The sequence below is a fragment of the Spea bombifrons genome, chromosome 1 (assembly GCF_027358695.1).
Source record: "Spea bombifrons isolate aSpeBom1 chromosome 1, aSpeBom1.2.pri, whole genome shotgun sequence".
In the NCBI taxonomy this organism is placed as follows: Eukaryota; Metazoa; Chordata; class Amphibia; order Anura; family Pelobatidae; genus Spea; species Spea bombifrons.
This window is the reverse complement of record NC_071087.1, coordinates 120,249,927-120,276,477: the sequence shown is the minus strand read 5'-3', so window position 1 is coordinate 120,276,477 and position 26,551 is coordinate 120,249,927. Positions and strand designations below refer to the sequence as shown.

At 38.1% G+C, this 26,551-nt stretch overlaps 1 protein-coding gene across 5 annotated transcripts in view; it reads right to left on the bottom strand.

Moving 5' to 3' along the window:
* The window catches only part of TANGO2 (transport and golgi organization 2 homolog), a 55,320-nt gene extending 29,078 nt beyond the window's left edge, over window positions 1-26,242 (bottom strand). The window contains exons 1-5 of one of the 5 annotated variants that reach the window (XM_053471280.1): window positions 26,214-26,242; window positions 14,184-14,260; window positions 10,788-10,908; window positions 766-854; window positions 184-303 (exon numbers count right to left, since the gene is read on the bottom strand). In XM_053471280.1, the coding sequence (XP_053327255.1) occupies window positions 184-303; window positions 766-854; window positions 10,788-10,843 (265 nt within the window). In that variant the 5' untranslated portion in view covers window positions 10,844-10,908; window positions 14,184-14,260; window positions 26,214-26,242. Of the gene's footprint in view, window positions 1-183; window positions 304-765; window positions 855-10,787; window positions 10,909-11,185; window positions 11,300-14,183; window positions 14,261-21,373; window positions 21,501-26,213 lie in introns of those variants that run through there. The other 4 variants (XM_053471273.1, XM_053471290.1, XM_053471311.1 and 1 more) reach the window with 4 other exon arrangements.
* Between the last annotated feature and the right edge of the window lie 309 nt (window positions 26,243-26,551).

The following is a 26,551-nucleotide window of genomic DNA, read 5'->3' as shown; positions in this document are numbered from 1 at the left end:
CATTCTGCAGCTAAGTACACTAGATAAATCTATTTAAAAGTGTTTCAATGCCACACATTCAACAATACTGTAACCTTCACACAGTGGCAGCTTGTGCAATATATGGCCATACAAAATGACTGAATCTGCAATAGTTAGATGTTTTTAAAAAGCACTTATATGACAGTCGCCTGCTAAACTTACCTCTGCCCTTGGCATGAACATCTATTTTAGGCTGCAGGTAATTTGTTAGGAACGACAGTTTCCCTTTTTTACTTATCCCTAGCCACGTTCCTCCTTCTTTACCAGGCTCCATATCCAACCCTGCAGTGGCACATGAGATAATAGTTATAAAAGACATATGTGGACCTTCACACCTTCTTTAGCTAGGTGGGACAGCATTAAAAAATGGGGCTTTATCTAGCTGTAACGGTTTCATTTATTAGGAATCATCTATTCAGACAGGAGGGCAGCAACCGTTTTGGTTTCTACAAGTGTAATGAAACTGTTCCACACAGTTAATGTGTGTGTTGTGTTAACATTTCTGCCAAGTATACCGCTAAGGCATGCCAACAACATACAGAATTGACTGAGCACTGCCAACCTTTACCTTAGAGTATCATTTCATACATAACACTATTTCTATTCAATTCAGTAGAATCATGTGGCACCGAAAGAACCATGTCTGTCTGGTTCTTATGACTACTGCAGGGATGATTAAAGACCATGTTAAAATTGGTGAAGGTCGGTAGAATTTAAGTACATCAGTACTGATATTATACTTACCACTAAGGATCTCATTATTGTATCCCCAGAAATCAGCTGGCTTTGCCGGCCGGTGATAGAATTCATCACGATTTGATGCTAGGATGAGTCTGAAATTCAGACAAAGAAAAAAAAAAAACCATCAGAAAATAAAACAAGGGCATAAGAGCAATTTGACACGTGACAAGCTACCAGCTCCACAGGATACAGCAGTGATAATGCACTAAGCCACAACAATATTAAGAGAAAAGCTATTTTAGGATCCCTTTTTTGGAACTCAGAATAAAAACAACATGACAAAAAGGTTCAAGAGAGTAAATCGTGCTTGTATGAATGAAATTGAAAACAGAATGTGTTTATCTTTTCAATGTTGAATGTCACCTTTGGATGTAAATGAGCCAAGGCAGGAGACAACCATAGATTGCATAGACGCATTGTCATCGATTAAAAAAATTAGGTATGTTTGTGTAATCCTAGATACTATTATAGTTGAATAAGGCTCTGGATCATAATATTAATTTGTGGTGGCTCTTCCCTATATTTAGTCAATGGTAATCCTCATACTACAGAAATGGATCTCCGTCATGACGAAGAACAAACGCTAACATATCGAGTTACAGGTTAGGGCGTTCGGTAATGGCACTACACACATTTAAGTATTGAAAATGTATAGTTACCCTATAGTTAAGGTCATAGCCTAAAATGAGGCACATTCTATTTCAGATATGAAATTAACATTCTTTTTCTACCAAATAACTCATGTTTTGCAGGACTCTGAAAGGACTCTTGCTGTGCTAAATGAGCCATTACATGAAAAAATCCCAAAATGCCTGACTGGATGGATTGGTTTGCTGTGGTGGACTGTTTACTTATTTGCGTTATGAAGCAGCCACACCATACTCACAGTACCGGCGTTACAAAGGTACCTGGTGGATAATAGTGAGCGGCAGCTCTGAAGGTTCCTGGTGAATATTGGTGTGTGAGAGCTGTGCAAGGGACACATTACTCACTGTCAGCCTAAGACGACAGATCCCATACATTTTTTTTTTTTTAACTCAACCACTTCTCCCAAGACATAGCCTGGCTGCAGGATTTTCTGAGTATCCTAGGAGACTAACAAAACCCCTAGCCCTGGCATGATCAGGTAATAGGAACTGGAGGGACCCTCAAGAGTAAAAAAAATAAAAAAATAAAAAAAAAAAACAGGACAAGCAAGGAACTTGAGCAAGCACTAGCAAACTAGCAAAGGTTGGGGATGGAGGAAAACAAGTCCCCAATACAACATCCCTCCCCTATATTTAACACCATGTAAGCTGCCAGACAAGTAACAAGGGAAATAAGGCACAAAAACACCTACTCACTTCCTCTTCCACCTCCAATAGCATATAAAAATGCCTATTTTGTAACCTACAGGAAGTTAAACATTTGAAGTACGGTGCGAACGTTTGACAAGATATAGGTTTAGGGTAGATTTAAAGAGCAGTAGGGACCACTAAGTTGTGACTAACAGGAGGTACGCGTTATTCCCATTTTATTAAAACGTATGCCCCAATGACCCCCTGTCATGCACCCTTTCAATGCCCATGTACTCACACACACACACCAGTTTGTTAAAAGACCCAGCACAGCTGACTAATGGATGCTAGCTAGCAGTAGCCTGGTAACTGAATGAGTGGACTCTCACTGTAGGGACGACTTGTGACTAACAGGAGGTACGTGGTTCATGAATGGGGTTGTGGAAGTACCTAGTGAATAATCGTGTGTAGGTAGCTGGAGACTAACGTGGAAATGTGAAGATACATGATTAATGATGTAAATTGTTCAAGATCAGTGTAGATAATGGCGTGGGAGTTTTGTTAGAGGCGCATAGTCAATATCTATACCAATGTTGTTTCTTCAATAATCTCTGCAGAAAGAACGTGTCCCTTTATTATCTAGTGAGAAAACAACTGGTCCTACCAAGCTTTGTTTATATATAGCCACTCAACTGCACCCTTTAGTATTCAGTTTTATTATGGGAATGGGAGATACGAAACCATGTGCACGACAGACAAGGAATTCCAAAACAAAATAATAAAGAAATCATTGACAGATGAGTGCGTTACATGCAAAAGCATTACCAAGGCATTGGCACACAGACAGGATTACAAGGTATCATTACCCACAGAATTATTGCCTTTATTGTATGCAGTAATATTTTGATCCATGATATAATCTGCTAATTTCTAGCTTTTGAATCTATACACCGGAAACTCTTGTGATTGCCAGGCTTACATGGAACGTACTTTATCTGTCTCCTGGCGGATTGATAAAGGGCTCAGTCCTCACATTTGAGGCACGGCACAAGGCTGACCTCCTGTTATGCAGGCACTGGGTGCCAACAATGAACAGAGATAAAAGGATGTTCAAAGGGCTTTAGAAGAGAATGGCGGACCTAATTGATGTGACTGCTGTTGTACTCTGTGCAGAATGGATTGCAGCAATGCAGTGTGCATCCAGTAAGAACATAAACACGCTGCTCATAGTCGGCCTAGCAGAAACCATTGTAATTGGAATTTATCAGAGGTTACAGTCTGTACAACGCAAAGAAACACTCAGTCAACACCAGAAAATATATTGCCCTGGTAGGATAGCAATGTTTCCACATTAATATGGGATTCTGAGCATGCATTCAAATAAACGTGGAACTTTTACCCTTTCATGCACATTCAATTTAAAAATAAAATATAATTCTAAACCTCATAGAAAATGAAGGAAAGGCGTTTATTTGGTAAGAAGGATGGGTTTAGGTGAGATGAACATTCTCCATGTATTAACTAATAATGTGAAACTACAAACCTTGGCATGTCACTCTTGCAAAGAGTGTATAAGAAGCTTAAAATGCATAGTTAAATCAGTGAGAAGATACTTAGGTTTAATTTAGCTGTAAGAAACAGCCATATAAATGATTGACAATTCCCATTTTATTAAAACGTATGCCCCAATGACCCCCTGTCATGCACCCTTTCAATGCCCATGTACTCACTCACACACACACACACACCAGTTTGTTAAAAGACCCAGCACAGCTGACTAATGGATGGTAGCTAGCAGTAGCCTGGTAACTGAATGAGTGGAGTCTCACTGTAGTGCTGCTTTGATATCTCTAAAACAGGGATCACTTGAAATTATACCCATTACCACAGGTGTATAAAATCAAGCACCTAGCCAGTCTGCATTTACCGTATTTTCCGGCGTATAAGATGACTTTTTAACCCGTGAAAATCTAATCAAAAGTCGGTTGTCGTCTTATACGCCGGGTACTGAAACTTACCGAGCCAGACTGGAGAATCACGAATCTCTAGGGGAGGGGTGAGCGGAGAAGCCGCCTCCCCTGGGCCGATCTTCAGGGCCGCGCCGAGGTAGGTGCAAGATCGTGATCTCCCCAACTAGCCCTGATCAGCGGGAGCCCGATGAGCAGGGCTGGTTGGGGAGATCACGACCTCCCTCTAACTAGCCCAACATTAGGGAGCTCGAGGTCTGGCAGGGTTAGGATACAGACCCCCCGCAACGGTGCAGGGGACCTGCATCCTACTCTCCGATAAGCTCAGACAGCCTCCCCTGCTGGCACTTTCCACGGGGGGAGTGCCGGCACGGGAGGTTGTCTAAGCGCATCGCGCAGACGTTCACTGGCAGCGGCGATGCGTGTAAACCCCCGCTGCCGGCACGTCTGCTCGGTGTGATTGTTAAAGCACATCGAGCAGATGTGCCGGCAGCGGAGGTTGTTTACGCTCGCTGGTGAACGTCTGTGCGGTAAGCTTTAACAATCCTCCTTACCAGCGTAGAATAGATGTCCACTGCCGGCCCCGCAAGACACCCGGGACTCCGGGAGTCTGCACTGGTAAGTCTAGGGGAGGGGGGCACATCTCGGGACACACAGAGTCGCAGCATATCTCGGGGGGGACACAGAGTGGCAGCATATCTCGGGGGGGACACAGAGTGGCAATGTGTGTAAAGGCAGGGGTGTGTGGTGAGGGCAGTGTATAAATGTGTATGTATGGACAGGCGTATGTTAGTATGTGTAGATATATATATATATATATATATATATATATATATATATATGTATGTGTGTGTGTGTGTAAGGGCAGTGTATGTATGTATACGTCTGTGTATGGGCAGTGTATGTGTATGTGTGTGTTTGTAAGCTGGTGTGTACGTGTGTAAAGGAAGGGGTGTGTGAGGGCAGTGTATGTCTATACATGTGTGTGTGGACAGGCATATGTTAGGAAGAGCTGACTCACCCAATCCAAGCAGGCTTTGTATACAACAACCAGCCAATCACCAGCAAGGTACATCGCTTGCCGTGATTGGCTGGTTGTTGTATACTGGGTTAGAGGGGTAGTCTTATATGGCGAGTATAGCTCAAACTCTATATTTTAACTGGAAAAGTTGGGGGTCGTCTTATACGCCCAGTCATCTTATACGCCTGAAAATACGGTATAAACATATGTGGAAAAAATGGGTCGTTCCGAAGAGCTCAGGGAATTCAAGTGTGGTACTGTGATAAGATGTCATCTCACATCACCAAGTACAACGGCCAAGCGTTGGATCGAGTGCTGTAAAGCATGCCGCCACTGAATCTTAACGCTTCAGCATAACAACACATTTATGCTTCCAACTTTGTTTGAGCAGTTTGGTCAAGACCTTTTTCTATTCCAGCATTAGGGTGCACCATCTTTGGAACGAACTGGAACAGTGATTGTGAGCAAGACCTTCTTGTCCAACCTCACATATGCTCTGCTGAATGAATAGGAAAAACTCCCACAGAAACACCCCAAAATCTTGCGTAAAGCCTTCCCAGAAGAGTAGAAGCTGTTATAACTGCAAAGAGGTGACCAATTACATATTAATGTCTATGTATTGAGAATGTGATGTCATAAACATCCCTTGAGTGCTTGACAAGGGTGGCTCCTTATATTTTACAAATGGCACCATACATTTTGTTCTTATGGAGTATCTCCATCTCCCGGAGGTGACATGGGCCAGGGTACATCCTCCCATGCTTAAGAGGCTGGTTTGAATCCTAATGTTCCGGACAGCTGTATTCATAATGTCCATTATGAAACATTCTAGAGATTAAGGAACCATTATGAACCGATAGTAACACAACACATTCGCATTGTGAGATGTAATACAAGTTTTACTATACTAAGAAGGATGCAGATAAGTGATAGAGGTTAATAAAGCAATGGAATACAAGACAAAATCAAGGACTGATTAATGTTTGAGTCTTTACAGCAAGGAAAATAAAGAGACTATGTGGGGCAATGGTTGTTATCTGGCTTCAAATTCTATGGTTCCCAATGTCTTTAGAGATTTGCCCAGCCATTATAATAATATGAGCATGATATATATATATATATATATATATATATATATATATAAGGTTTAGGGCACCGATACTCGATTCCATTTGGCAAGTTCCCCCCAGCAGTTGAAGTTTCATTAACTTTTCATGTCAGCACTGTCAGATAACTCTGGTTACAAAAAGAAAATGAACTGAAGTAACGATACCATCATTTCACAAACACTAGAAAATATGTTCTCATAAAGAAAAAGAATGGAGCGTGGAAAAAAGGAAAATCAACAAATACACCAAATGTAAGCCAACTCAAGGACGACAACTTCCAAGAAAAACACCGCCAGCATGGGGCAAAACAAAAGCACTAAATAAATGGTATGTGCAAGGCATATTTTGAGTGATTCCTAAATAAGATAAGGCTGACTGCAGTGGGACACAAGAACAAAAAGTAAATCCACACCAAGTAATAACACAAAACAGAAAAAGAAGAAAATCCAAAAGCAATGCTCACAATTTTAAAAATGGTAATCTGGCAGTAGAGGGCTTCATGACCTTTTTGATTTTTATTTTGTTTTACAGAAATATCTCTCTCTCAATCCCTGACCTCATGAATTATACCTTCGCAAGGCACAAATGATTAAAATATTATGTGCCATAGTAAATAAATGTTTATGTTAACCCAACGGTAACTAAGATTGGGAATATTTCTGCTCATGGCATGGCATGACTGATCTTCAAAGAAAAATATTTTCTATACTCACCTACCCAGATATCTGCCATGTGCCACAAAAGGGTAATGTTGGACCACTATGGTAACACCTGCAGTAGATCCCAAAAGCGTGACAATGACACAGTCTCGACCCTTCTGGTCTCTAACCTTATTGTACAAATTGCTTAATAGTAGAGTCTAGTAAGTCTTTTTCTATGCCTGTTCCCCATAGACGTTCATTAATCAAAATGTCCTGGATGAGTGAGGCAATTTGAATAATCTTGCAAAGTTAAACCAAAGCCCTGGTCTGGAGCTTCTTCTTAGCTCTTAACAATGTTACAGAACCCGCAGATGTTAACCACTTGAGTGCCAGTAAGATGATGGAAGCATTCCAAAGGGCTAAATGTACCCCAGAGAGTAAAATACATGGAAGGATGTAATTAAATTACTAAGCAGATGTTCGCTCTCATTCTCCATAGTTTTGACTTTCATTAATGGCCAGACCTTGTGAAAACATCACTGCTATTAGCTGAGGAACAGTAGGACTCTAGGACTGTACTTCTGTTCATTGGTAATTAAAATCGTACAATTTAATTATAGATTGCATGATGAGACTGAATATAGCTTATATTGAAAATTATGAACATAAGAGGTTGGGGATTTTGTCAAAGGAACCACAGAAAATTCAACTTTGAATTCAAGATCCTTTATTGCTGATTGAAGATTGATTCTACTTAATCACTAAAATAGGACCAGATGTCTTATTTTTGGCATCAGAGGTACATTGGAGGGGAGTGAGAAGCAGTAGACAACATATTTCAAAACTTTATACTTTATCAAGTTTATACTTGATTTTCAGCAAAAGTTGTGAACATTGTATTAGTTGACCTGGAACATTTAGGCACACATACTTATTTGTTACAATTTCCTACCTTGGTGTATTAAGTATTTTTACTGTAAAATAATAGTATAGTATAGTAGTACGAGTGTGTATGTGTATTAGCATAAGTGTGTATGTGTATTAGGAGGAGTATGTGTAAAGCCTGTGTGGGTTAGCACAAGTCTATGCACATGTTTCAGTGTATTGGCATGTGTGTGTGTATGGTACCATGGGTGTGTGTATTAGCATGTTGTGTAAAATGTGTCAGCATGCATGTTAGTATGTGTGTGTATTAGCATGAGTGTGCAAATGCATTAATATGAGTGTGTGTTAGTTTACACATTTGTAGAATTAGGGTGTATGTGTGAGAGTAGGTAAAACGTGTGCAAGTGTGCAATGTTACAAAAGGGGTGCTGCCTGCTCAGCCGAGCCAAAAGGTAAAAGCCCTCCCCACATTTTCTCCTTGCATGCTGTGTTTGACTAAGCCAAGGTGTAAAAATGTGACATCACATCCTCTTGCTGAATAAGACACACAAATCCTGCAGGTAAGTGGTGTGGGCATGGGCACAGGCAGGCTGTTTGGGGGCAAATGGGATAGGCAGGCTGTTTGGTCGTGCTGACAAACTATTAGGTGACACAGACGGCATAGACAAGCTGGTGGCAAACATGGCACAGGTATGTTGCTTGGTGCTGCGGATAAGTTGGTGGCAAAGATGGCACAGTCAGGCTGTTGGGGGCAAAGATGACACAGGAAGGCTGTTTGGGGCACTGATAAGCTGGTGGTAAAGATGGCATAGACAAGCTAGGGGCACTGACAAGCTGTTTGGTGGCAAAAGTGGCACAGACAAGCTGTTTGGGGCAAAGGTTTCATAGACAAAGTGTTTGGGGCAAATATGGCACTGATAAGCAGTTGGGGCAAAGATGGCACTGTGGGACATGTTGCTTTGTGAAGCGGGGGCCTTGGGGCAATTTTTGCACTGGGGCCCTGTGGTTTATAGTTATGCAGACACATATGTAAAACTATGACCCAGAGTCTGTTTAAAATAATGGATGTATCTTAGACAATCAGTGAAACAATATACCTGAATCATAGGGAATAGACACAATAAAAGGATCAAGTCTACAACAACTGGTTAAGTTTGTGTGAATATTCTTTTACATGCCGCTTTGCCAGTTGTTGAAACAGATAATGGCAATATTTTTTTCTCTCTGGATCTTAAGTGAGAAAAAAAAATAAACAGGGAAGCAGTTTGCGTGTAAGCTTTTGCTAAGCTTCCAAAACAAAAAAGGGGAACCTAATGTACAAATAAGTCCTGTAGAAAATATAGGTGAGCAAATGGAGTGATTTTTTGTGATGACCGATGTTCTTGAGCAAATGTTTTTTTTAAATGACTGGAAAGACTGACTTGTTATCAGATCATTTTCCCTCATCTGCAATTCCCCATTATTCCAAAAGTAATTATAAGAAATCCATTCTGTGCAAAGCTCCTTGTAGCTGTAAATAATGAACTTGAGAAACCATTGACCGGACTTGTTTTATCTTTAATATATTATGGGCTTAATCTCAATTAACATTTATTTTCTTTCCAGTGAAATTATCTCCAATTTTGTTCTTTTCAGGACACTTAAAATTAAACATGATTTATTTTGTTGAAAAGAATGGTGAATTCCATTAAAGTTCTTTCACCACTTCTTTGTATAATGGAAACATTATATCTGGTTTTAATGAACCATTCAGGACCAACTTCTTTGTTCACAGGTTTTAACCACATCAGCATGAAGTATTTTCTTAGACAGGAAATCTAACCTGGTTCAATAGCTGAAGAAAAAGGAATTTCACAAAGAAAATAATAATACTAATAAAAATTGAATCCACATCCCCTTTAAAGATGTCCCAAATAGGACATTTGGACAGGATTACCAGATTTGCAATATGCTATTTGTACTTATAGCCCTATAACTTGCAAAAAAAGCAAAACACAAACAAAAACTCAGGACACGTATTAGAATATATTTAGCAGGTTTTTTTCATTAGCTTTTGCAGATGAATTGCAGAAATTTTCGGCATTTTTTTTTTTATAGCAAATTAGATGATATGATCAAAAAATGGTATCTAAAAATGTCCCATAATATATATATATATATTGTGTGGGTAAACTAAATGAGATCTAAAACCTGGTACCGAGTATCTTAATACAGTTGTCCATTTACCCTACCAAAGGTTTAGTTTGTTGTTTCTGGCTGCAAGTGAATTATGCTGTGTTCCTGATTACCTGTGCATGACCTGGCTTTCCCCGACGTCCCTCCTGGCTTGTTCCTGACTTCGCTGATCACTGTACTCCTGACCCCAGCTTGTCTGAATACCTGTCTTGGTTCCTAATCCCTGCTTCTCATTTGGTATACACTCCTTTTGCACTTTACGTTTTGTGTCTATCTGGTTCCTGGTCCCTAACAGGGGGTCAGTCTTGTGGTTGGCTGCGAGTGTTTGGCCTGGCTTGTCCTTCCTTAACTCTGCAGGATCAATTGTTTTTATGTATTTGGGGTGGCGGGGGTCAGTCTTGGAGCTGGATGTGATTAGCTGCCAGTGCTTGATCTGGCCTGCTCTGTGCCTCGCCCTGTGCCTCAATGCCCTTCCTTACGCTGGTGTGTCAATTCTTGTTCTTGTTTCTAATGAGAGGGGTTCAGTCTGTCTGGTAGTGCCTGTCCGGACTACAAGTTTTCATTTCAAAGCAAAGCAGTAAGAGATACGGATATTTGGGCAGGTCAATCTATTAAATATTAAATCAAAGAAGGAAATGCCTTTTTAATCTTATTTTGGAAATGTCAGCACTTGTGAATATGCCTGGGTTTTTACTCTTGTATCTCATTCACCATAAAATTAGATTTAATTATGGGAAACTGCTACTGTGGTACATGTGATGTGCTATTAAGAAAAGCAACATGCACTCTGCACTTCAGTAGTGTGTATCCCTTCTGGTGTGGAGTATGTGGCACCAAGTTGCTAAACCATCTAAATATTCTGACCTTCAAAAACAAGAAAAACCACTATCAATTACAGTAGCATCCATTTGTGTTATTTGAATGTAAAGTATTTTAATGTTTGAAATTACCTGTATGCATTCTTGGAAACAGGCCGGGGGTCAAACTTGAAGAATATGATACACATCAGGTCTTGCGGGTTGTAAATATATAACACAGTAGTGTGCTACTGCATGGAGAACCTGTTGAGTCCTGTGGACAAATGGTAAATACAGATTATCCATTTTTTTCTTAGGAAAAAAATATTGAAAAATACCAAACACCATTTTTAACAGAGTTTAAGTTTCCCACTGTTCCCATTAGCAACACTCAATTTTGAAACCCAACAGGACACCAAAGGCACTTTTGTCTTAATGAGCTGCATTTATCTGCATCACGCCAACACATCCGTACAACTTCAAGTGTCACTTAAACTGGAAATGAATGTAGAGCTTTTCTTAGAGAAACACACAGGCAGGTTGATATTTACAAATCCTCGGGGAACGTTGCATTGCAATTTCCCCATTAGATGTTCTCATGGTCCCTCTTTTCACAAGTAGAAAGTGCAATACACTCGTTTACGGAGAGTGCAAGAGAGGATTTACTGGTCTTCCTGCTGCTAGTAGCGTGGCAAAACCACCCTGAAACCGTTAAAAGGAATATACCACGAATAAAAAAAAAAGACAATTCTTTTAGACGCCTCTTTCTGCTGTACCAAATTAATTCAAATCTGAAATGGGTCCAACTCTTCATTTTGATAAAAACAATAGTTTGCCAATGGTAAATTTTTGATCTGGTTTCATAAAATCCTGTTCATTATGTGCTACTTCATTTTTTCTGGTAAAAGAGTAGAAACATTCATATGAACTGTTTTTGTCCATCACCAACTGGTTCCCAGTGATGTTTTTGTGTCATATCTACCTACATCAGATTTACCTTCTCATTCAGATTTAGATTTACCTTCTCATTCAGATTTAGATTTAAGATAAACGCAAACATATGTAATACCTAAAAGTACAAGCATCCTACTATCTACCACAATACATTGTGGCTTGGAACAGCTGTGTACTGGATGCCAGTCAATAAAAAGGAGAACAGGTACAGTTTCAGAGACTTTATACAATATAATTTTTGGTTGATCAGAACACGTTTGAGCCACTTAAGTCTTAAGTTAAAAAAACAAAAAAAAAAACAAAACAAACACATGATAAACATATAACAAAATAACTAAACTGACATTCTGTGTATGAGCTTTATCTGAGACACCTTAATAAATAACCTCCATTGTTCATCGACAAAACACGCAAAAAGAAAGTGTTCAAATTATTTGGGATATGGAATATAGGCAAATAATGCCATTCTGGTAGTGTTCAGAAGTTTCTCTGCACAATAACACAATGAGTTTCCAGGGTAATAAACACAAAAGAATATATATATATGAGATCTATAACCATCTAAAATTGTTATCACTCCAAATAAAAGTAGAATCAAAACTAATCTTCACAACTTTCAGAATTTCTGTAATGAACTGTGTATCACTACCCAAAATACTAAAAAGTACCACGATTTGTAAAAAATACAAAAAAACAGCGCTAAAAAGAGCACACACACAAGTTTATGTATAAAGAGCAGTTCTGGCACAAAGTAGTATAATTAAAGCAATTTTCCGGTTGCTACCGTAAACTGCACCAGAACTGATCTTTACATACAAAAAGTAAAGCCCAAACAATTGGCAGTATAGTGATTAGTCTTATGTGACGCGTCTCCAACAGAATCTTCTCTACTACACGCATAATTGTTCAGGTTAAATGAAACACCCACGTAGGAGCTTGTGCTAGACTTCTGTAGAATCCCCATGTATTTGCCAATTTCTCTGCCCCCTAAGCTAGTTGGCATACAGAAGATTTAGCCGTACAGCTCTCCTAGCATGTAGTATATTTATCGCCGTCAGCGTTAGTGCTGGCTCAGTAACAGGGCCGGCCCAAGACTTAATGCCGCCTGGGGCGAAGTTTAAAATGCCCCCCCCCCCGCAAAAACGCTTCAAAAAAAAAAAAAATAAAGCGCTTGGGGCGTCAATTGCCCCACTCTGCTCAGTAAACATCATGGGGAGTCAAACAAGCCCCCCTGTGTGTACACAAGGACTTTTATTGGCAGCACTTTCCTGTCACTGATTGGCTGTTTCAAGATAGTGTAATTGTGGAGGATGCAGGGAGCTACTGCTTCTACCCAAGGTAAGTTTTATTTTACATTCTGTAACCTTGTTAAAAAGTGTATATCAAAAATACCCAAAGTATTTAATATGTATTCTTCTTTGCTGAGGCTGTCGGGAACCTTTTATGTATAGGGAGAACACAGACACTTAAAATTATATATTATTGCAAGCTGGTTGATTTCCAGCTTAACGCTGGTTAAATACTATTATGGAACATCTCCAACTTTGTTATTTATTTCAGGATTCATCTTTCTCAATGTAAAAGTCTGTCTTGAGAGGAGGGAAAGGGACATGGGAATAAACTCCGGACAAGCTCAGCTTTTGTACTGTTTGTAAATGAACATCCTGCCACCTGCAGTAACTGCTGTCACATCACAATGCAGATTTACAACTTCTGACACCAAAGGGAACGCATCAGATCAAACAGCCAAAAGGAAAAAAGAAATACAACTTATCCACAAATAGGGTCTTCATTGACTTTGGGTAACTTTTTTTTTTACAGCCAATATAAAATAGTGATAGCTGTACATTAACCTATTCCTATCATTATTTGTATTGCTTCTAAAGCAACAATTGTTTCTGGAGTACCAAAATGGATCACTACTACGGAGATGTATCCCTTAAACGGTCATTCAATCAGGATTCAGTTTTTATTCTTAGCTTACTCATGCTTTGTAATCATCTTGATCAATACGGGGAAGATATTCCTTAAATTAATTTTTAGTTTGCAAACAGTGGCAGTCCTCATGAAGTACCTAAATCAGTGCCTAAAGGGACACTCCAGCCTTCATATGTGTGGTTCGTTTAATTTTTTTTTGTGGTCCCCATTGCAAATGCTTACTCCTATGCATTTCTCCTCCCCAGATGTTTGGCGTGCAGGAGATTTCTGCCATCTCATATGTTTACCGGATGTCAGGCGGGGGGGGGTCTAATGAGACCCACCACCCACATCAGCAGAAAGTACTCCCATTGATTTCATTGGCAGACCGTTCCTGCCACAGCCAATCAATGGAGTGAGATGACAGACTACAGAGAAGGCATCCTATGGCAGCTTACTCTAAAGTAAGTCAATTATATTTTTTGGAGGTTACTAGAGTACTCAAGAATACATTAATATGCATTTTTTTCAGGAGGCTGTTTAAGACTCTATTAGATTGAATTGATTAAGTTTTAGACCCCCCCCCCAATTGTGTAAAACAATTACTACAAATATTTTACATTTGTCAGCACGACTCAGCAAATGTCAGTGTTGCCTATGTATAGCGGAGTTGCTGACCTGTAGTCATCCAAGGCTGCATACACATCAGGTTTTTCGTTTGTTTCCAAGTAAAAAGGGAATTGTTCGACTACCTGCTAATTAGAGAAAATACAAAATGAAAAACTAAACAGTATCTAAAGCTTGCATCAACATTCAGGTGTAGCAGCTACTGCACTTTTAAATGAAAGCACCACAATCATGCTAGTCTAAGAATTATCTATTCGATCATTTGAAAGAATCAACAAAATGACGCGTAATATTTTCTGAAGTAAGGAAAATGCGGTTGGTAAATTAAGCAGAAACCACATTATTTGTATTACTTTTTATTGTTTTATATTGCACCATTATATTCTGCAGAGCTGTACAATGGGTAAACAAGACATACAGTAAGTAATATATAACAGGTAAGAAGGACCCTGCTCAAACTAGACTACAATATAGAGGGAGTTAGGGTGTAGTATACAAGTGGTAGAAGTCTCACTGTTAGGGATGGACCAGCCACACTAGTGTAAGTATTGTAGGCGAGGGACTAGGAAGGGTGAGGTAAGAAATATAGGAGGAAGGGTGTTAGTGTGTAAGGTTGTAGGGATCCGTAAAACGTGTGTTTTAAGGGATTTGAAAGATCAAAGGAAAGGGGAAAGAAGGATAGGCTGAGGGGAGCATTCCAGAGAATAGGGGCAGTCCTTGGGAAGTCTTTAAACTGTGCACAGGAACTAGAAATCAGTCCAGAGGACAGACTATCATCATTGGATGAGTAGAGAGAGAACAGTTAGTAGAGTATTTAGAAATGAGTGAGGAGATATAAGTAGGGGAACCGTTGTTGGTAAACCAATGGTAGAGGAAGATAAGTCTGGCAGCAGCGTTCATGGTGGATTGTAGAGGGGCGAGACAGGTATCAGGGACGCCAACTAAGACTGAGTTACAAAAGTCAAGGCAGGAGATAATGAGGGCATAGACAAGAGCCTTAGTGGCATCTTGTGTTGGGAAAGGACATTAAGATCATTGTTGAGCCAAAACATAGTAACGATACTACGCAAAACCTGCATTTTAAAAAGCTAGTCTCTTTGTATGCAAATTTAAAAACATCAATTGAAAGTAACCATCTTGAACATCTTGGTACAGTCCCAATGTGTAAAGGTGGCATAATAATGTGAAGTGACACCCAGTTACACCCAGTTTCTTCCCAAAAGCACTCTGGCCTCAGCATGCACAGACACCCTACAAGTCATACACCCACTCGGTGCATAAAAAGTGGGGAACTGCAACTAGACAAGATAAGATAATGCATCGCGACACCTCAGACAGAAGCGATAACAAAACATTTCTCTATAAAATCATTACTGGTTAAAGCATTCAGATACATTCTGTACTAGAAAGCAAACTACCGAAGTACATATCACAAACACTTCAAAACATCTTAATAAGCCTCACCAAAAATGGAAACGAGCAAAAATTATTACAGCAAGTTGCACTCGTCACCCTCCTCATGTAAGCTGTAAAATAGCAACACAGCGATTTTTCACTGCTACTCAAGTTCTTGTTGCTAGCACCTGACCTTTAAGCATTGGCTTTAGTAAAATAATAGTATCTGCTCCTTACTCACTTCTGTCTTGATTACTGTATCTTCCTACCAATACGTTACTCTGCCTTATAGCCTACAATCCACTTAATAATACAGCTGTGAAGATAAGAAAATATCTTCATTAAGCTTGCAATAAAACTGCACCCATGCATGTCTCATAATATTGCATTATCACATTCCTTTTTGTTATCTGTTCTTTTATGCCATCGTCCAAAAATATTCTGACCTCTTATATTTTAATCTTTTGCAATAATAGCCTTTTATTTATAAAAAAAAATAATATATTTATAATTTATTGTGGTAGCAGTGGTAGCTTATCTTTTAATGCTTTATGATGCTGTCTTTATGTTTAATTAGGAGGTTCCACGAGTTCCTGGATAGTCTACTATTCTTCTCACCATTAATACTTTAAGTCTGACGAGAAAAATAAGAAAATGCTATTAATTCTATTAATGCACAAATGGCAGGACAGCCTAGAATTTTCTTTATTATATTCATTGGCAACTATTTTTAAAACCCAGTAAGCTACTTCAAAAAGGGGCTTTTGTGTCCTCACACCTTTAAGCCTCTGCAATGAGCTCCCCAGCAAAATTTAACACACTGATTTCCATGTATATTGCACATTGTAAGAAGAGAATTACATATCTATAACGGGTATCTAGAGATTATAACCAGCTGAACACCAACTGAAAATATGCCTCTTATAAGAAGCATTAACAAACATTTGCAGAAGCTAATGGAATGGAAGTAGCAGTTGTGTAGATTTTTTTAGCTAGTAGAATTAGGTTTAACAGCAAGAGAGAAAAAAACATTTGTGGGGCTATATTATGCTCCATGTCTCCTAAACAACATCTATTGTAAGAATTGTGAGCCCTACCAATGACCTGATAATACAACATATCGTGCTTTGTCTGAGCACACACACCATTAAACACACATTGCTGAATAAACACAAAGCTAGTTTAATACAAGCTTTACAGAAAGAGTGGAACTCTTTCACTGTCAGGCATTGACAGTGAAGTGCTATAGAAATCATTTCCCCAAATGGGAAGCAACGCTTCAATACAAAAGAAAATGCAAGCAGGTTTGCTCTTTTTGATATATATATTACATATACACATACACCACGTTAATCCAATACAATGTTGCAGTTTGAGTACTGTTATATTGTTCCTATCAGCAAGAAGCCAACGATTGCTCAAGGGAAGACTGAACGGTCATCCTGATCTTCCGTACATTGCATTAACGGCACACTTAGCATGAATATAATATTGCGCCCTCATCTTCAAGACGTTAATCATAAAGTAATCGACCACATTGAGAGAACATGAACTTAATATACGTTTCCAATGGTATACAAACAAGTTAGATTTAAAAAAATATATATATTGTTTATCTTAATCTATAAACAATACATGAGTTTTAGAAATCGGATTTGGGAAATGAGATCTTAACAGCAACAATGGTAAGTGCAATGGCTGTGGTGAAAATTCAACAACGGCTTTTCCATTAGCTCAATGTGTATAACTAAATAATTATGGCACTAGACTAAATCATTGTCTTCTGGAAGTAGAATTTTGCTTAAATTGATAAATGTGGCATAATTAAGGGGGCACTAATGGGTTGTTCCTATATAATTAGAAAGTGCTCCTTGATACTTCCTTGTTTGTATGACAGCAAACATTTTGAAGAAAGACAAAAGTGATAATAATATGTATTACAAACTATCCCTATGGGTACATGATAGGGGATACCATCTCAAAATGATGTTCTCAGGATCCTCATGAATATTCCCACTATTAAGATCCAGATCTCTCCTTGTTATGCCAGCCTCTCTCTCTATGGTGCACATAATTAGCTGTCAGGAACTATGCTGTATCTTATGTGCTAACAAAACATTACAGCTATGCATTTTCACTGGTCCACCTTGATAAAAACATAGCAGAAAAGAAAATTGCTCACGAGTGTGCATTCTTGACACACAATTTTCCTAAAATGTAATAGGTCAATAATTGCATCTCCTTGAAAAGTGTGGAAATTGCAAGCCATCTAATATCAGTCATTGAACATTTCATAGCGGTAATCTTTTAAGCGTCACTCTGAAAATAGCGAAGGGAAAAATATGATTTCCATACTGCTAATGAAATCAGTGCTTGGTAGTCAACCCTCCAAACATTAGTTCTTGTTGGACAGGCTGTTTTATTAGCTTGTGTACCAGAAAGAGAACATCCCAGAAGAAAAATCCGTAATCATTTCTCATGGAATGACTGTTTGTTGCTCCAGTTGCAAACTATATCATTCAAATGCCTGCAAAGCCCTACTAAAGTAAATGATATTCAGGATGGTAATAAAGGCATGATGCTGTTACCAATATATTGCTTTTTATATCTCATTTCCTACGGCAGACATAAGTCAAGAGGTGATGGCTTTATCAGGGTTGATATAAAGAACCTGGATTTTCACACTTTGGTGCTTTTTGTAACACGATTTGCTTCACGTTACAGTTAATATGTTTAATATGAGCAATATCATGTACCAAGTGCCATTTTTTATGCTTCTTTGAAAAATGTCCACCTATGAGCCAAGGACATGGGTAGGAAAGGTCACTACAAGGGAAGCGGCTACAGAGAAAATGTCACTACCACTCCAAAGCTACGGACAGACCCAGAAAGAAACACTTGGTCATACAGACCCCTAAATTGGGTTCATCAAATAAACACATATACACATAAACGTGGAAACATTGGAAAATATTTTTTTTCGTTTCGATGACTCCTTGAATAAATGGTACTTTGCATAAACACCCTTAAGAAATTAAAAATAGTATATAATGGGGGGAGACAGGCACAGAAATGAGTTGTTTATGATTAACAGTGTGCTTTCTAGTTTGTTCACCATAACTTTCTCTTTGGGCTCTCATCTAAGTGTCACTTGGGGTGGACACCTGGAAAGGATACCTACAACAAGATTGGTAAAGAATGTAATAGGGAGTTGGATAACTATGTATTGAATATTTCTCTTTGCAACCCCCATCGTCCATTTACAGGCTTTTTCAGATGTTATGGGAATCCCCTCTACAATATCGCGTGGCAGTTGATACAACCATTAGTGATATAATTTAGGGCTTGTAGACAGGATGAATGGTGGGTGGTTCCCCCGATTAGTATGGGACATGCCTATGCATATCTTGGTAACTGTACAAGCTTTTTTATTATTTATGTTTTATTTGTGTTATGTTTTGCTTGTTCTCACGCGTGTAAGCTTTGACCCAAAGTATTCCTTCATAATAAACTCACTGTAGAACTTGACATACTACTGCCACCACACAATTAATACAGCATAAAATTGTTTTAATAGTCTTTAATAACGATTCAATTTTCTTCATGTTTGTGACATTTTTTTCAGTACACACCTGGGCCCCTACTCCCGATTGGCTCTGAGAAGTGCAGTCCTGGTTTTAGGCCACCTTTTTTTGTGCAAGCAGCAGGATCTTGTGAAGGACCAAATATGGAGGATGAGTCAAAGATTACCGCAAGGCATCGGGCTTGGTTATTGGGGGGGTGTTAGTTGGGTCGTTAATAGAGAATTCAGTTCCTATTATTCAACTAGGGTGGAGATGGAAAAAAGAAAGGATAATGCATTCAGTTTTGTAGAAGGTTAAATCGGTAGTGGTTTAACATCCATGAACAAACAGCAGACAAGCAGCTGGTAATAAGGCACAGGAGAGAAGGAGAGATACCACAGGAAGATAGGTAGATTTGAGTACTATAATCAACACTTGAATCAAAATGAACTCAGATAAGAGCTAAACTGTAAATACAGAAGAGAAATGGGCCAGGTACCGATACCAGGAGAATAAAGGAAGTTTAACTCCTGCAGTACACTGCTTAAACAAAACTTATCATAAGCAAGTCCTCATGTACGATAGGCTTTATTATATTATCCCGATATAAGAAAGTATTTGACATTTAGGCTCTGAGACAACTTGACATCTAAAAACTTAGTACAGCTAAAAAAAACAAAACAGTAGCCATAAAAGTAATTCAGTGCCAAAAATAATACCCACGTATTGGGACAGCTTTTTTCAGTATGCTATGACAACTTAATTTTACAGTATTAAGCTTCCACTCCAGATTTTGTGTTTCATAAACCTGTCTTAGACTAACTTTGTAGCATACATTTCCAGGAGTCTCATTGCTCTGAAATATATTATTGTCGTAAAAATTGCCAGTGAAACGCAATTTATCGTGTGCAAGACGCAACAGATGTTTCATAAGGCCTCTCACTGTTTCCATTACGTGTCTGGCAAACCAAGTTATACGCTGAGGCTGAAGCTCCCAGCTGGTATTGCGGAGCCTGAATACCTGGCATATAGTATCACTTTCCTGCAGTGTTCACAGCACAGCACAGGTCTATCTGTATTATTACTCAATCTAAATAGGATTACTTATGTATCCCCTTTTAACTGGTATTATAAAACGGTTCCTATTCTTGTTTTTTTATCTACATTGTCATTTTATTACACATATCTTCTATTGTTCGAATAATAATATAAGCGCTGTTGTGAATAAACTCCAGGATTTCTCTTTTTACTTTGTTTCATTTGTACTTTGTTTCTACCATAAAAGAGAAAGTCCTTTTGCAGAGAGGTAGGAACCATTCTACTATTTTTACCTTCTTTTGACTAAATAAAAGGAAGAAGGCTCACTCGGAAGAGGGCAGAAATCCCAAGCACAAGGCTAAAATAAAAATCGAACTGAAAATTGATAAAAAAGCGGCAGAAACGAAAAACATAATTACACGCATATATATGCTGTGTAAGCATATACATCTATTAAACTTTTCAAAAATGAGTAGGCAAAAAAAGGTAAAAAACTTTTACAATGTATTTCACTGCTTTGTATTGTTGTTTTTTTTCCCCCCAATTATTTTTATTTTGTTAATTATTTTTGGTCTAGACTGCTAAACTCAACACTTTTCGATGGAAAGGACCAAACTCCTGGCCATAAGACTTTGAGTGGTACTATTGGGCTTAAACCAGAACTGTCACCCAGCTATAGACACACGTTTCTTAATCAAACTGTAATATTATGGTAAACAGTACCTTTACACATAAAATTGTCATAAACAGCAATAATTAAGAGTACCTAACTGAAAACATGAAATTTAAACATGTCAAACACAAGCATTAAAAGCCATTATCTTCAAACAAACCAAAAAATGGAGCCATATGAACTAGAGATAAGTGCTCATTATTAGATTAATGATGCCTTCAGTTTAGTGTTTATTACTTTATGTTTCTCTTTGTATTTGACACCACAGTAAGTAAGGGCAGTGTGGTCACCAAGTGTGTTTAAATATATTAACCCACAATGGTAAATACCTGTATTTATATGTATATATACTTCGTGACAAGATGAACGGCACAGGTACTTGCAATGTTCATCTCAAAACGATAACAGTTATCAGTTCTACGATTCGACTTCTGTGCAGTCTATTCCCGGCTCTAGGGGAAAACAAACGTCCCTGCCTCTACAGGCTGTCAGTACTGGCTAGTGAAGTGAACGTCTCAGTGGCTGTGACCCTGTTTGAATAAAGCAGCAAATTATTAGCTCAATGCACTCACCGAAGCCAACATACATCCAGCTAAGACTAGCAGATCATAAGCTTCCTGTTATCAACAACGACTCTTTCTATTGGTTCCCGTTGTGATTACCGACGGAAACATTGCCCTACTGCAGAACCGGGGTTACAGCTTGGCACCGCCCACTTGACGTGCTATTGGTCAGTTCCATTGTCGTCAAGGGTAGATTAGGGTACTGTGGAACAAGCGGCTTTGATCATAAGGCATTGCTTGTCGCGCGTTATACTATTGTCCCCAATTATAACGCAAAATATTGCAAAATGTTAAAAACCACAACCCAATTTCAAACGCTGCGTTACAATATTATGGTTTAATTTGAACAACAATATTTAACGCCGGTACAAATAGGTCTAAAACGTCTAAAAAGAGGGATAATAAAAGCGGGCCAATGTGGTGAAATACTTACTTATATATTTATTTGATTTATGATGCTGTTATCTGTAGTTACAGGGAAATAAACTGACAGAGCAGCCTTATATTTGCCTTCTTTATGTGACCTGCAGTGTTTCAGAGTCCTGTGTTGCTGTGGTTGAGATAAACAATTAACTCATTCGTGAAAGGACTGTCAAATTCTCAAAAATATATGCTTTGAGGGGGTAAATTGAATTGGCTGGATTAAATTACCATATGTTCCAAATAGGACATTAGTGCAAGATGTCATGATGTCAAAATTCCAAATTGAAAACTGAAATGTTCACCTGAAAATATTGACATGATTTAGCATTTTAATAATTCAATAAATAAATTTTAATTATTTAATCATATATATAAATAAATAAAAAATCCCCATAAAAAATGCAATAAAAGTGCTGATGTGCATGATCACTGTCTTTGCAGTGATCTATGGCAAGGAAGGTGTTAAATGTCATGGAAGATAATTGGATGTTGTTGATGCAGCAACACCCCTTGAGTGACGGAAGAGACCATTGATTGCTTGTGAAGCTTATTCCAGAGAAAGGGCAGCACCATATTGTCTTTCAAATATGGTGGCTCCCTGTCGGTGGAAAGAGTGTTTAGCAATCAAAGGTCACTGCTGTTCAGCAAAAGCAGCTAAACACTCTTTCCACAGGTAGGTTGCTCCATATTGGAAGACATAGCATCTTTCAATAGGGTAAATGTAATTGCTCTAGCGAGCGATCACACAGGGCCCCTACACATTCACAAGAGTAGAAAGCGATCATTGATCAATTTTTAAGATCACTTACCCCAATGATGTGACATGCCAATTGCCGTTAAGGGGTCAGATATCATTATTTTGATCAAATCATATAATTTATTATAAAAAAATATGGTGAAATCTGAATTTTATTTGAAAAAAAGCTAATTGAAAAACCTGATAAATAGATTTTAATATTTTGTTCTGAGTTTAAAAATATCCGGTGGTTTTATGTTTTTTTGCAAGTTAACATATTGCAATTTTATGAGGGTGTAAAATTCCCACTTACATTCTACACTATATTTTCCTTATTTTTGTACTTTGGGGGCAAGACATTTTTTATGTATATTTCTGGAGGGAAGGTACCCATTTTTACATTTTTTTTAACTACATTTTTTTACATTTTTGACACTTGGTGCCCCTGCTTATTTATTTTTTTTGAATATCGATATACTTTGAACTTTACCTTCAAAGTAAAATACACTGTTGAATATAATTGATTGATAATCAGTGTCACGCCCTCGAGGCATTTTTACTGGCATTTTGTCATTATGTCTTTGAGCCAATTTTATCATGATTGGCCCTTTAGGCTAAAAAAAGCTATGTTGTAAATAGATCCTGTGCTAATGTCAGGTAATTTAAATGATACAGAAACTGCGGCCAGCATGGGTACTATAAAAAACATACTGTCTACTGTGCCCAGTAAATATATATGTGTGTATATGTATATATGTCTATATATGTGTGTATATATGTACATATGTATGTATATTCACAGTGCCCTTCACTAATATTGCTACCCTTGGTAAATCTGAGCAAATAATGCTGTGAAAAATAGACATAAATTGTCTATTGTGTAACCCTTTGATCTTATATTCAAAAATTACACAAAAATAAACTGCTCTCATGCATATCAAACAATTGCAAACACATATTACAAACAGACAATTTGAAATATAGAATTTAATAGCAGAACCATTTGGCCCATCTGGTTTACCAATTTTTCCTGATGGAAATACTCACACTTAGTTCTTGGTCTCGTCTTAGGATCAGGATAACTTTATGCCTACTTCATGCATGTTAACTTCCCTCACTGTATTAGCCTCTACCACGTCCATGCCCATGTTAAGGAACATTGGGCCCTGGAGCAATTACACAAAAAGGCCCTTCTCTTTTCTATTCTATTTCTATTTCCTTCTTTTGCCCTATCTCTATTTTGCACTTTGCTTGCTGACATCTTTTCCTTGCTTTTTTGTTTTATCTTTTTACATTTTACATTTTTCATCCTCTTTGTAGCTCCTGTTCTACTAAAATTGGCATCCTTGGTAAATATGAGCAAAGACTGCTGTAAAAATTGTTTAAGCCTTTCATCTTTTCTTAAAAAAATACATAAAAATACTCTGCTCCCATGGACATCAAACAATTACATCAAGCAACACATGTTTATCCAAGAGCACATGCATGAGGTAAGCATAAAGCTATCCTAACCGAAGACTCATTAAAGTTTTAGTCTTTTCATCAAGAAAAATGGGCAGACCGGATGGGCCAAATAGTTCTTATCTGCCATTGCATTCTATGTTTCAAATTATGTATTTCTAATATTGTAGGGTTGCTGGTAGGAGCCCTGTAAAATCTGCCGTGTAATATGTTAACATTATTTAATACACAACAGGGTAAGCATATGCTTAGGTGGCTCAGTATTATATAGGATAATCCAGCCACCAGTCGCATAGCAAGAGTAGCAAAACTGTTTGGGCTGCTAGCCGAGAGGCAGGTGCTCAGCAGTCTCTTGTATTGTAAGCTTGCATTCCTAGCCTTCCGACTCCCACTGTGTGTGAGAAGAATTGGAGCCAAGTGCCTGAAAGGTAAATTTAAATTAGAGGGTTTCTTTTTGTTCTTCTTGTGTGGACAGAAAGCAATGTACCCAGGGGCCCTCTTCGGTACATTGCTGTTATACATTGTGCAGGCCATTTGGAACAGGGTCGGACAGTGCACTCTGAGACTATGTAGGAAGTGATTGTAGGTTCCCACCCTATTGAGAGTGTGCCTTGACGTGGCAGGTGAGCTTAATTATGCTTTGGCCAATTCATATAACCAAAACCTCTCATTTATATTATGTTTATATATTTGTTGCCAACTTTATCAGGGTGAGAAGCGCAGAAAAAAGTTTTTCTTTTTTCTATCCTGGCTCAAGAACTGACAGGATCAAGAACCGATTTGGACCTGAGTCTTACATGAGGAGAAATGGGCAGACTAGATGGACGGAATGGTTTTTATCTACTGTTAACCCCTTAAGGACAATGGGCGGTCCCCAAACCCATTGAAAACAATGCACTTCGAGCACCGTACATGTACGGGCTTTGTCACTAAGGGGTTAAACTCAAAGGATAACAAGCATACAAGATTCATTTCTTCCTACATCAGATTGTATAATTCATTAATGCATTCCATACATTTCCCAATAACATTTGAAACTAGACATTGCAATTCAAGCCTTACATTAGAATTGATTTATCTTATCAGTTGGGGTGCTGATATTAAAACCCAGACCTGAGCGTATACACACATATCATATATGAAGGGGACACTATGCCACAAAAGTTAGGATTAGTGCTCTAATTTATCCCAAGGGTGGACTCATTAACTATTGTAAGTGATTTTGCTTCCTCAACCCCCCCAACCTTGAACTCGAAATTGAAAACAATGTAACTAAACCTTAGAACCCCAAAACAACAGCTTGCTGCATCTTTATTCCCTCAAAGCTTTCTGCTTATACAACATTTTCAATTGAAAATGCAAACCAAGAAAAAAAAAAGACCCAACCAGTTAGTGTCACTTTCGATAAAGGAGATTAGTGTATGACTTCTTATTTCTTGCAAATTAAACCATTCTGTGTAATGTGTTTTTGACCTGTGTACTGATTGGGCCATCAAAAGAATTTATGTATGTCTGCCAGTATTTTTTTTGTACATTTATCCTTATTTGTGGACAACTTGAGCCATTCCATATAAAAAAAAATAGAATCATTTTGTATGGGAAACATTCACATTTGGAAGGGGGAACCAGCTTTGGAAAATTGACTTAGGAGCCACTGAGGTTAAAATCTGAGTGATAGCTTTGAGCCTAATTTTATTGTCGGATAGTAAACCTAGAATAGCTACTTCTGGTTTGAGAGGGAATTGACAGACATTATGTGATGTAGTATAACCATGCGCTTGTTTCCAAAGTGTATAAATTTCAGGACAATTACAATAGTATCTGGTTCCCCACATTTCAGGCAATTACTATCTGTTTTAGTACCAATGAAAAAAGGGTCCAGGTTTGTGGGTACCAAAAAGAAGGGGTACATTTTTTTACTGAACCCAAAAATAGTTTGCAAATTACTGTAAAATTATGAAGATAAAGTTAAAGTCTGGATGTAGCTTAGCCCTTATTATGTGTAAAAAAGCATTTTACATATTACTTTACATATACACATAGGTTTGGAATACAAAACATTACAGACTACAAGCGCAAACGCACATATCTGTACCTTACGGGCATTTGTAAAATGGTATGTGGTATATGTAACAGACAGTACATAACATCTGCATAATTTATAGATGAAAAAAAATAATGTTTTGCATTCATAGACTATAAAGAATGTATATAACAAATCATGATTACCTTGTGACTGCCCAGCACGGTCTCTTGCTGAGCTTTTCTTCAAGGGTTTACTGGTTATGAGAAATCTGAAACATTTCGCAATGTAACAGTCAGACTGGTTGGGCAATGCGTTTCGAGTTCAGGAAATGAATAAAGTTACAAAATGTTGTTCTTATCTTCCTAACTAAAATCATTTCAAAGGGCATTTGGAAATGAATCATAACCCCTACTAAAGCAACTTCACCCAATAAGCCTTCAATTTTAACAGCATTTTTCTTGGATAAACAAAAGAGTTATTTATATTTTTTTATTTGTTACTTCCTTCATCGATGTGTACTTGAAATGAGAGTAAGTAGGTG